At 42.0% G+C, this 12,626-nt stretch overlaps 2 protein-coding genes across 6 annotated transcripts in view; one reads left to right on the top strand and one right to left on the bottom strand.

The window, feature by feature from the left end:
* pex5lb (peroxisomal biogenesis factor 5-like b) overlaps positions 1-1,267 on the bottom strand; it is a 272,913-nt gene extending 271,646 nt beyond the window's left edge. For 2 of the 4 annotated variants that reach the window (XM_035800646.2, XM_035800648.2), the window contains exon 1: positions 657-1,267. In XM_035800646.2, the coding sequence (XP_035656539.2) occupies positions 657-671 (15 nt within the window). In that variant the 5' untranslated portion in view covers positions 672-1,267. The remainder of the gene's footprint in view (positions 1-656) is intronic. The other 2 variants (XM_035800645.2, XM_035800647.2) reach the window with 2 other exon arrangements.
* phb2a (prohibitin 2a) overlaps positions 1-12,626 on the top strand; it is a 158,108-nt gene that overhangs the window by 78,553 nt on the left and 66,929 nt on the right. The gene's annotated exons all lie outside the window — the stretch shown is intronic.

The following is a 12,626-nucleotide window of genomic DNA, read 5'->3' as shown; positions in this document are numbered from 1 at the left end:
CAAAGTGTCAAGACTTCCACAGGGATGCTGGCCCATGTTAACTCCAAAGCTTCCCATAGTTGTGTCAAATTGGCTGAATGTCCTTTGGGTGGTGGACCATTCTTGATACACAAGAGAAACTGTTGAGCATGAACAACCCAGCAGCGTTGCAGTTCTTGACTCACTTAAACCAATGCGCCTGGCACCTACTACCATACCCCGTTCAAAGACACAAATCTCGTCTTGCCCATTCAACCTCTGAATGGCACACAGACACAATCCATTTCTCAATTGTCTCAAGGGTTAAACCCTCTTTAACAGGTCTCCTCCCCTTCATCTACACTGATCGAAATGGATTTAACAAGTGACATCAATAAGGGATCATAGCTTTCACCTGGTCAGTCTCATGGAAAGAGCAGATGTTCCTAATGTTTAGTACACTCGGTGTGTTAAATGTTATTACTCTTGCAAAAAAACTACTTAATTTCTATCGTCATTCATCTTATGTCCGCACAATTTTTTTTTATAGTAATTCATTTTACTTCCATATGATGTCTTCAAGCAGTCTGTAGGCTATAGAATCACAGTTTTTTTACTAGGTTATGTAGCCTACACGTGCCATTATGGCGTGAAAAACTGGCTTTTTGTGAGAACTGCTTTTAAGATCGTAAGCTTACCTGCACCTGGTACATAATTCAGTCAAACAGGGAGGATTGTTGAAGTCGAAAAGGCTAGTTCAGCACTTGGTTGCTGAACCTTTTCACCACAGAAGGCGTGGACAGGCTGTCCCTTGCTCACGGAGTTGACGCTGTTTTCGTATCCAGCTAGCTGCTACCCCATCGGCGAAGAGAGGTCCCGGACCATTAGTCAACGATCGGCGTTTCTCAAACCAGACAAATTACTATCACAAACTAACGTATTAATTCTGCAATGAGCCCGGGTCATGTTTTCCGATATTTACACAATTGTAAATAGTATTTGTTTCAAAAATTGCAGCAGCATTGCGCTCGGGGGATATCTTTTTTTCGGAGGGTAGAATGAATGGAGCTTCGGTTGTCCCAACCCCAGAAGAGACAGCGCGCTCTATGCGACTCGTCCGCTGACGCGCCCTCCGGAAATGAACGAGAATTACAGCCCGAGTCACCGTGAGACGTCGTTAACCCGACACGCTCTTTTGAGAAGACGCGGCAACATGAATATTTTATGACATTTCATAACAAGTACTGCACACAGTTGTGTTTTTATCCCTCGAAAAATGATATTCTACTATTTTGCTGTGCAGGCAGACACGTGTTATAAAGGTTAAGAGCCTAAAAGCCAGCAAGATTCCCATGCCATCCATTTGTGCTTTTCAAAGACATGGAGAAACAGAGCAGAATGTATGTACTTTTTCACTAGTCTACCAGAAGTGATAAAGAGTTAGGTTTGAGTGAAATAACTTTTTAAGAATCATAAGTCAACCTCTCAACTGAGGCAGCCTAATCAATTTAGTCCTTGTCGGCAGTAGCTGAGATGTAATTTAGCCAAAACATGCAACCGTTGCGTGCTGGTGATGGGCGTTCCGGATCTTTTCAGTGAGTCGGCTCGTTCGGCTCAGCTCACCAAAAAGAGTCGGCTCTTTTGGTTCCCAAACGGCTCTTTAAAAAATATGTTTTGTATTTTTTCAAGTCAAAACAGTTTGCGATAGTTTGACTATGATTGGTGTTAAAACAATTCTAATTAAATTATTAAATGAAATCATACTCTACCTTAAGCACAATGTATTTAAAAATGCTTTGGTTTGTTGTGAAAAAGAATGCAATTAAACATTTGCATGTGAGTTGAGCTGGTGGAAGAACAAGGCCTATGTCTACCGACGGCTTACTAAAGTCATGACAGGGAGACTCTGCATAGTGGTCTCATCCGTTCCCTCTGAGAGAGTCTTCTCAAAAACAGGACAAATAATTACTGAGAGAAGAAACCGCATCAGCCCTTCGAAAGTGAGGCAGCTTGCATTTCTGAATGCAAGTCTCTCATAAAAGCAGAATATGGTCAGCATTGCTGTGTGCTGCTGGTTATAACATGGCAATAAAGAAGAGAGAGAAAAGAGGGACCAGTTTAATGTTTTAAGTGGGATGCTGCAGATTTGCACATTGTTATTTATTTTTCTTTGATATGGTGCAATATTCTATTATTATGTTGTTCAGATTGTATTCATTTTGAATTGTTACATTTATATGCACTTTGTTTATAAACATTAAAAAAGTGATACTTTAAATGCACATGTGTAATAGCATCATGCTTTTTTACATTCATTTCAATTTGTGGGATGCTGCATGTTTACACTTCCTGTATCAATGATTTAAGACCCTATTGACCCATATTTGCCCACATCATTATACTTAGGAAGGAAGATGGTTTTGTGTTGTGGATTTATAGGCTCAAAAAGACAACTGTTGACAAAAGGCTATTTCGATAAGAGATTCTCCATTGGCAGTCCTTTATAGTTCAGGACTAGGCTCAATCTGTTTCCGGGAAACCAGACAATATAACCTCTTCATTAAGCTTTTACTGACCTAAAACACTCCCACATCTACATCACAAAATACAACACAACATCATCACATTTTCCATGCATGACAATAATAGACATTTTGTTGATCTATTTTCATCAAAGACTACCAAAGCAGCAGACTGGATTGGAGCCAGTCTCTTCATTTGGAACAGAGACCTCTGGATTACATACAAATTTCCGTTTAGGATTAGGATTAGGATTAGGATTATCATTCAATTACATTTGATATTTTGTTCCCCCATGAACAGCGAGACAATCTCATCCACAAATGGTGTGGCCAAAAACTGGGCACCAGTCACCAATGTCAGAATCCCATTTTGGTGTGTTTACAGAGAAAGGGGCTACACCACATGATTTCAACATGGACATTGGGATAATATATGCCATTTAGCGGACGCTTTTATCCAAAGCGACTTACAGTCATGTGTGCATACATTCTACGTATGGGTGGTCCCGGGAATCGAACCCACTACCCTGGCGTTACAAGCGCCATGCTCTACCAACTGAGCTACAGAAGGACCACAGACTATATTTGGATAATATTTGGTTGAGACATTGATCATTAAGATTTCAATCTGTAGTCACCCATTTAAAAATAAAGTTTGTTGAATTCCCAATGAGCAGAAGATATATATCCTTCAAATTATATTTGGTTGCGTTGACAACCAAAAACAATTCAATATCCAGTTTGTCCACAAACTAATAATTGCTATGTTGGATTCACGTCTGCAGATGGAGAGACCAAATGGACAGCTGTAGATAAACTCTCCAGTAGAAGGTGCTGCCCAGCCTATTGGGGTTTTTATAACATATAACACGATGACATAATTCTGTGGTTGAAATGTAACCTTAAAACAACCTTAAAATGAACCCATTTTTAACATAGAAAAAACACAAATATGCTGAATTTGTACATAAAATCTGTTGTTGATTACTTTTTCAAATCCAATGTATTTTCCACGTCACAATATGTTGACAAATTACGTTGAAACAATGTTGATTCAACCAGTTTGTGCCCTCAGAGTTATTGCATTTTTTAGGCTTCTCGTGACCTTTTGTTGACCTTTGTTTCACACATAGAAATCGGACCGAAATCAGACATAAATTGGTTCTCTGTGAGTGATAGAGTAACTCGTTAGAAGAAGAGTTTTGTGACGAAATAGAAAGATCTTGGGGAAAAACAGAAAATAACTGAATAGAGCTACGGTTTGAGCTACTGAAATGAGCTATGAAAAAGAAACAAATTCCCCACAAACTAAAACAGTAGGGATGTGTAAGTAAATTCACTAGGGAAGACAAGCAAAGGAAAAACAACTTATTGCAGCCTATGTGATGTAATAATTGCATTGTTTGCTCTTCAACCTGTTAGTTCATATGCCACCATAATATATAAGCATAGGGCAGAGACAATAAGAAGACAGTCACACAGCAGTAGAATGAACTCAACAACGTGTTTCATCACAAAACCGGAGAGCAACATCTGTCCAGTGAACAAAGCATATTGCATTTAACAAACAGTTACATGACCTACAGCATGGTCAAGCAAGTTAACATTTATGGACTACTAAACAACTACTGATTTAGAGCCACGTAGAGTTATCACCAGTCGCAAAGAAAACAGGAGCTGCCTCCACCATTCCAGCATCATTTTAACTTCAACATTTCAATTGTAAATTAACAAAAATTTGACCAACTGGGGACATTTTGTTAGTCCTCACGAGGTCAAATGCTATTTCTAGGGGGTTTACGGTTAGGGTTAATGTTAGGGTTAAGGTTACTGCCAAGGTTAGAGTAAGGGTTAGGGTTTAAAACCTCTTTAGGCTAGGGGACAGTATTTGATGTTTGGATGAAAAACGTGCCCAAAGTAAACTGCCTATTTCTCAGGCCCAGAAACTAGAATATGCACATAAGTGGCAGATTAGGATAGAAAACACTCTGAATTTTCCAAAACGGTCTAAATATAGTCTGTGAGTATAACAGAACTGATATAGCAGACGAAAACCTGAGGAAAATCCATCCAGGAAGTGCTGTTTTTCTGAAACTACTATTTTCCATTGCAAGTCTATCCTCCATTTAAAGGGATATCATCCAGATTCCTTTCCCTATGGCTTCCACACACCTTGTGGTCCCTTTGAACAGTCTTTAGACGTTATTCTGAAAAATGAGCAAGAATGATCACATCGCAGCAGTGGATAGCCAGATGTCCGCAGATTTGTGCACGCGCCGGGAGCGAGACCTTTTGTTTCTCTCTGCTATATGCGGTCACGTCTGCCAGTCGTGACCGCATGAGTCTGTGGATTACTGAACAAAACGCGCCAACCAAATGGAGTTTTTTGGATATAAAGAGAATCTTTATCGAACAAAACAAACATTTATTGTGTAACTGGGAGTCTCGTGAGTGCAAACATACGAAGCTCATCAAAGGTAAGTGATTAATTTTTTTGCTTTTCTGACTTTCTTGACCAATCTACTTTGCTGCTAGCTGTTTGTATTGTTTTGTCTGCTGAGAGCTGTCCTCACGTAATCGCATGGTTTGCTTTCACCGTAAAGCCCTTTTGAAATCTGACACGCCGGCTGGATTAACAACAAATTAAGATGTGTTTTGGCGTATTGCACTTGTGATTTCATGAAAATTAAATATTTTTAGTCATTTAATTTGAATTTGACGCTCTGCAATTCATCGGATATAGACGAAAATGATCCCGCTAAAGGGATCGGAGTGGCAAGAGGGGATTTTGAATGGGACTGAATAGTGTCCCCACAAGGTGACTTATACAAGTGTGTGTGTGTGTGTGTGTGTGTGTGTGTGTGTGTGTGTGTGTGTGTGTGTGTGTGTGTGTGTGTGTGTGTGTGTGTGTGTGTGTGTGTGTGATTTATAACCACGGAGAGTTATCAGTTTTCACCATTTCAACTTCAACATTCCAACATCATCAAATCACCTACGCTTCGTCTATTAAAATGACAACTTAAAGATACCAAATACGATTTAGTCCAATACAACGTAAGCTATAAATGATGTGTGTGTGTGTGCGTTCCCTTGTTATTGAGTTATATGCTACACTCGTACGGAGGGTTTCACTCGTACGGAGGGTTTCTCTCGTACGGAGGGTTTCTCTCGTACGGAGGGTTTCTCTCGTACGGAGGGTTTCACTCGTACGGAGGGTTTCTCTCGTACGGAGGGTTTCACTCGTACGGAGGGTTTCTCTCGTACGGAGGGTTTCTCTCGTACGGAGGGTTTCTCTCGTACGGAGGGTTTCTCTCGTACGGAGGGTTTCTCTCGTACGGAGGGTTTCTCTCGTACGGAGGGTTTCTCTCGTACGGAGGGTTTCTCTCGTACGGAGGGTTTCTCTCGTACGGAGGGTTTCACTCGTACGGAGGGTTTCTCTCGTACGGAGGGTTTCACTCGTACGGAGGGTTTCTCTCGTACGGAGGGTTTCACTCGTACGGAGGGTTTCTCTCGTACGGAGGGTTTCACTCGTACGGAGGGTTTCACTCGTACGGAGGGTTTCTCCAGTGTGAATTTAAGGAAAATTATGAGAAAAAGACAAAAGATAGTTTTTTATTTTGTCAAATGTTTTGTCCATTTTTGGGGGGGGGGGGCTTCCCTTGGCATCCATGAATACACGCCACTGAACTACACTAAATCATGGCTGTGTTGTGTTATTTTATCAAATCAATTTTCTGTCATTATTATTTCGTGATTAAACTAATCATGTAAATGTAATTAACTAGGAAGTCGGGCCACCAAGGAAAATCTTCAGATTACAAAGTTATAATTTTCCTAATATAACTCTTCAGATATTTTAATAACTGATCAATTAGTCTTCTAATTAATGAATTATTCTTTACTTCATGTCAGTCTCATCCCAAACGTAGTAAATTGTTGGTTATCTGCACAAACCCAGCCTTTACTATGAATCATCCATACATCAATTGTCTTAATCATTTATTTGCCAACTAACTAAATAATCACAGGATTGCAAAAACAAACAACACAGTAGATATGGTTACAAGGAAATGATAAGGGAGGTTCCCTAGTGGGCTGAGCCGATATGATTGGTGGACAAAGGCAAGTGGGTGTGGACTGAAAAGGCGGGAAAGATCAGAAGGAGTCGCTACACAGTTGATAAGTATATTCATTGAAATGCTAATCCTTTGCACTTGAATGCTCACTCATTCGGGAATAATTGCAATCAATATATATTTACACCCAGTGTGTCGTCGTGATCTCTGTTGGAAAGTTCATCCCAGCGCCTCTCTGCTTCCCTGAAGTCTTTCATGGTTAGATTGGACACTTCAGAGTGCCATTCAGAAATGTTCTTTATAGATAGAGATGTTTCGGCAGTTGTAGGTCTTCGCATCCCAGGTTGACATAATTTCTAGCTGCAAACTAGTAAATAGTATCTAAGATTTGCTCTTATTCTGTCAGGATCGATAGTCTCAGAGTTGAACCATTTCCCGCCATGTAGCCAATGCTCCACCTGGTATGGAATTCAACAGCCATTGCAACCTTAGCTTATACTGAGGTTTTGTGGTCTGAACTCAACCTGTGCCCCCCGGTGTTCATCGAGGTACATGTGGTCTGAAGAGGATTTCTTCAGGAAGGGGTTTTATTCATAACAATAGGAAAGGGCTGTCGCATGAGCCAGATCATGTCGGTGCTCATGGGAGCGGGCCAATGACTTAGTTAAACTTTAAAGGGAACACAATTCTCTCACAGTAACGGTTTAACATAGCATTACATCATTTCACAAATAGTTTCATCTTTACTCATTCATTTTATACAATAATTAGACACAAACCTCATAATGCAGGCACGTGTATAAACAGAGCTATGGTAATGTGGCTGTACTGTCTTTCATGAGGTCACAAATATGAAACAAAACGGACCGGGTCGTAGCTGGCTTCTCCAAAACATGGATAATGTTGAGAACTGAACATGGATATTGTTCAGTTCTGAAGTTCTGTGATGTAGAAGGAGTTGCTTTGTTGTACTGTTACAATCGTTCTGCATGGCCAGGGAAGAGAGTCTCCTCCAGGAATTTACAACCTGAGATAACAGAACCTGGGTGTAGGAGAGAGAGAGGGGGATGCCACGATCTATAACCAGAAAGGGCCACGTCATGAAAGCTGCATCTCTATCTTCAAACCGAGCCCCATCCCTTTTTTCTTTGTTCATCTGTACTCCAAAATTCTGATCCCAGACCAGTGAAGGTTTCCCTAGGTAGGAAACAAAGGATAGAGCTCTGTAGAATTTTTTTTAAATGATATAACATACAGGGTATTTCATCTCCAGGCGCCCATCGTTTTCCACCACATACCACATTAGAGTAATGAGGTTGGTTGAACTCCTCACAGATAGCATGCTATTTGGCACATTTTTGGCACATTACACAGATTATGTAGTCCATAATCTCGAAACGATGTCGAGACCAGCAAATCCCACAAAACTGAGCCTCCATCTCGTATTTATTTAACCCTCAACCCTCAACCCTTTAACCCTTTATTTAACCCTCAACATCATATTAACTTGGTCCCAAACCTGTTTGTGCTGTACGCACTTAGTAAAAAGGGTTCCAAAAGGGTTCTTTGGCCATCCCCTTAGAAGAACCCTTTTTGGTTATATGTAGAACCAGTTCAACTTCCATGTAGAACCCTGTGTGGAAAGGGTTCTACATGGAACCCAAAATAGTTCTACCTGGAACAAAAAGGGTTCGACCTGGAACCAAAGGGTTCTCCTATGGAGACAGCCAGAGAATAAATAAAATTTAAATCAAATGTATTTATAAAGCCCTTTTTACATCAGCCGGTGTCACAAAGTGCTATACAGAAACCCAGCCTAAAACATCAAACAGCAAGCAATGCAGATGTAGAAGCACGGTGGCTAGGAAAAACTCTCTAGAAAAACGGGAACCTAGGAAGAAACCTAGAGAGCAACCAGGCTCTAAGTGGTGGCCAGTCCTCTTCTGGCTGTGCCGGATGGAGATTATAACAGTATATGGCCAAGATGTTTAAACGTTCATAGAAGACCAGCAGGGTCAAATAATAATAACCACAGTGGTTGTAGAAGGTGCAACAGGTCAGCACCTCAGGAGTAAATGTCAGTTGGCTTTTCATAGCCGATCATTCAGAGTTCAGCAGGCGCGGTAGAGAGGGAGAGTCGAAAACAGCATGTCCAGGACAAGGTAGCACGTCTGGTGAACAGGTCACAGTTCCAAAACCGCAGGCCGAACAGTTGAAACTGGAGCCGCAGCACGACCAGGTGGACTGGGGATAGCAAGGAGTCATCAGGCCAGGTAGTCCTGAGGCATGGTCCTAAGGCTCAGGTCCTCTGAGAGAAGAGGAAAAACTCCCTAGAAAGGCAGGAACCTCGATAGAAACCTAGAGAGGAACCAAATTCACAAAGTAAACCAGATAAGACATAACAGACTGATCCTATCCCCCCGACACATACATTATTGCAGCATAATTACTGGAGGCTGAGACAGGAGGGGTCGGGAGACACTGTGGCCCCGTCTGAGGACACCCCCGGACAGGGCCTAACAGGAAGGATATAACCCCACCTACTTTGCCAAAGCACAGCCCCCACACCACTAGAGGGATATCTTCAACCACGAACTTACTACCCTTGGACAAGGCTGAGTATAGCTCACAAAGACCTAATAATCGCATGGTCTGTCCTCAGATAATCGCATGATTTGCTTTCGCCGTAAAGCCTTCTTGAAATCTGACACCGTGGCTGGATTAACGAGAAGTCAAGCTTTAATTTGACATATTGCATGTGTATTTTAAAGAATATTAAATATTTACAATTCTGTAGTTTGAATTTCGCGCTCTGCAATTTCACTGGATGTTGGCCAGGTGGGGGTCTACCATCCCACGTACCCGAGAGGTTTTAAAGTGGCCAATGATTTAGAGTCTGTATGTAGGCAGCAGCCTCTCTGTGTCAATGATGGCTGTTTAACAGTCTGATGGCCTTGAGATAGAAGCTGTTTTTCAGTCTCTCGGTCCCAGATTTGATGCACCTGTTCTGACCTCACCTTCTGGATGGTAGCGGGGTGAACAGGCAGTGGCTCGGGTGGTTGTTGTCCTTGATAATCTTTTTGGCCTCCCTGTGACATTGGGTGCTGTAGTGTCCTAAAGGGAAGGTAGTTTGCCGCAGGTGATGCATATTGCAGACCGCACCACCCTTTGGAGAGCCTTACGGTTGTGGGTGGTGAAATTGCTGTACCAGGCGGTGATACAGCCCGACAGGATGCTCTCAATTGTGCAATGATAAAAGTTAGCGAGTGCGCCTTCTTCACCACACTCTTTGTGTGGGTGGACCATTTCAGTTTGTCTGCGATGTGTACGCCTAGGAACTTTCCACCTTCTCCACTGCTGCCCCGTCGATGTGGATAGAGGGGTGCTCCCTCTGTTGTTTCCTGAAGTCCATGATCATCTCCTTTGTTAAGTTGACGTTGAGTGAGAGGTTGTTTTCCTGACACCACACTCCGAGTGCCCTCACCTCCTCCCTGTAGGCTGTCTCATTGTTGTTGGTAATCAAGCCAACTACTGTTGTGTCATCTGCAAACTTGATGATTGAGTTGGAGGCGTGCATGACCACGCAGTTATGGGTGAACGGGGAGTACAGGAGGGGGCTGAGCACGCACCCTTGTGGGGCTCCAGTGTTGAGGATCAGCAAAGTGGAGATGTTGTTTCCTACCTTCACCACCTGGGGGCAGCCTGTCAGGAAGCCCTGGACCCAATTGCACAGGGCGGGATTAAGACCCAGGGCCTCAAGCTTAATGATGATGAGCTTGGAGGGTACTATGGTGTTGAATGCTGAGCTGTAGTCGATGAACAGCATTGATTTGGTTGGGTCTAATTGTGTTGCTTTCCTGGGGCTCTGTGGGGTCTGTTTGTGCTCATGAACAGAGCTCCAGGACCAGCTTGTTTAGAGGACTCTTCTCAAGGTTCACTCTCTGTAGGTGATGGCTTTGTTGTGGAAGGTTTGGGAATCGCTTCCTTTTCGGTGATTGTAGAATTAACCGGCTCTTTTCGATTGGTGGGTATTGGCCTAATTCATGCATTATTTGGTGTTTTATGTTGTACACAGATAATATATTTTTGCAGAATTCTGCATGCAGAGTCTCAATGTGGTGTTTGTTCCACTGTAAATTCTTTGTTGGTGAGTGGACCTCAGACCTCACAACCATAAAGGGCAATGGGTTCTATAACTGATTCAAATATTTTTAGTCAGATCCTAATTGGTATGTCAAATTTTGTGTTCCTTTTGATGGCATAGGTCTTCTCTCTCAGCTCGTTCACAGCTTTGTGGAAGTTAACTGTGGTGCTGATGTTTAGGCTGAGGTATGTATAGTTTTCAGTGTGCTCTGGGGCAACGGTGTCTAGATGGAATTTATATTTGTAGTCCTGGCAATTGTACCTTTTTTAGAACACCATTATTTTTGTATTACTGAGATTTACTGTCAGGGCCCAGCTCTGGCAGTATCTATGCAGAATATCTAGGTGCTGCTGTAGGCCCTCCTCTCTCTCTCTCTCTCTCTGGTCAAGTTAATAGGAGCATGTCAAATTGGGTGTCAATTGAAAGCTAAGAGTATATATTTTGTTAGAAATGATATACATATACACTAATATTTCGTTGCCTAAGTTTAAGGAACATTACCCTTGAAATTATGTTCTCAAAAACACACATATCTTTAAGATATATAATTTCTCTCCCTCATGAGTAGGGAGGATAATTGCATTTCACAGAAGTAAAAAGTAAAGGTAGACCTAGGTAAGGTAGACCTCAATTAGTTACAGTTGATTTACTGACATCAAATTTGCTGATGAATTACTGATTAAAACTTGAAATTCCATGACCGAATTGGAATTTCTGCAATAGAATTGGATACAATGGGAAATCATAGTAGTCACAAACCACAGTTGGGTTCACAAGCTTGGACAGCACAGTACAGCACAACACAGAAGAACACAGTACAGTAAAGAAAGTAGAGTATAGTACAATACATTACAGTAGAGTACACAGTAGAGCACACTATAATGTACTGTACTGTACTGTACTGTACTGACTTCTACTCTACTGGTCTGTGGTGTAGTGTACGACCATATTATATTAAGATTATGTTAAATCGTATAAATTTAGATCATGTTACTCCAGTGCTAGCCTCTCTACACTGACTTCTTGTGAAAGCTAGGGCTGTTTCAAGGTTTTACTGCTAACCTACTAAACATTAGGACACAGGTAAGAGGTAAACCACTCTATTTACCCAATCCAAGAACGGAACAAAAAATCCCATTATAAAACAAGGACAAAACAGGACTCGAACTCCAAACACACGAAAGACAATCACGCACAAAACAGAAAGGGAAACCAGAGGGTTAAATAAGGACCATAATTATGAGATGGGAACAACTTCGGTGGAAGTTATGACATCATTAGAGTTAATGGCACCTCACCGCCATAGGAGAGGAAGACCCAGAGTTACCTCTGCTGCAGAGGATATGTTCAATAGAGTTAATGGCACCTCACCGCCATAGGAGAGGAAGACCCAGAGTTACCTCTGCTGCAGAGTTCAATAGAGTTAATGGCACCTCAGATTGCAGCCCAAATAACTGCTTCACAGAATTCAAGTAACAGACACATCTCAACATCAACTGTTCAGAGGAGACTGCGTGAATCAGGCCTTTATAGTTGAATTGTTGCAAAGAAACCACTACAAAAGGACACTAATAAGAAGAAGAGACTTGCATGGGTCAAGAAACATAAGCAATGGACATTAGCCTGGTGGAAATCTGTCCTTTGGTCTGATGAGTCCAAATGTGAGATTTTTGGTTCCAACCGCCGTGTCTTTGTGAGACACAGAGTAGGCGAACGGATGATCTCCACATGCGTGGTTCCCACTGTGAAGCATGGAGGAGGAGGTGTGATGGTGTGGGGCTGCTTTGCTGGTGACACAGTCAGATATTTACTTGGAATTTAAGGCACACTTAACCAGCATGGCTACCACAGCATTCTGCTTCCCATCTGCTTTGTGCTTAGTAGGGCTACCATATTTTTTTCAACAGGACACCTCCAGGCTGTGTA

Source organism: Oncorhynchus keta, chromosome 23, assembly GCF_023373465.1.
Source record: "Oncorhynchus keta strain PuntledgeMale-10-30-2019 chromosome 23, Oket_V2, whole genome shotgun sequence".
Lineage (NCBI taxonomy): Eukaryota > Metazoa > Chordata > Actinopteri > Salmoniformes > Salmonidae > Oncorhynchus > Oncorhynchus keta.
This window is presented reverse-complemented; position numbering and strand designations above follow the sequence as displayed.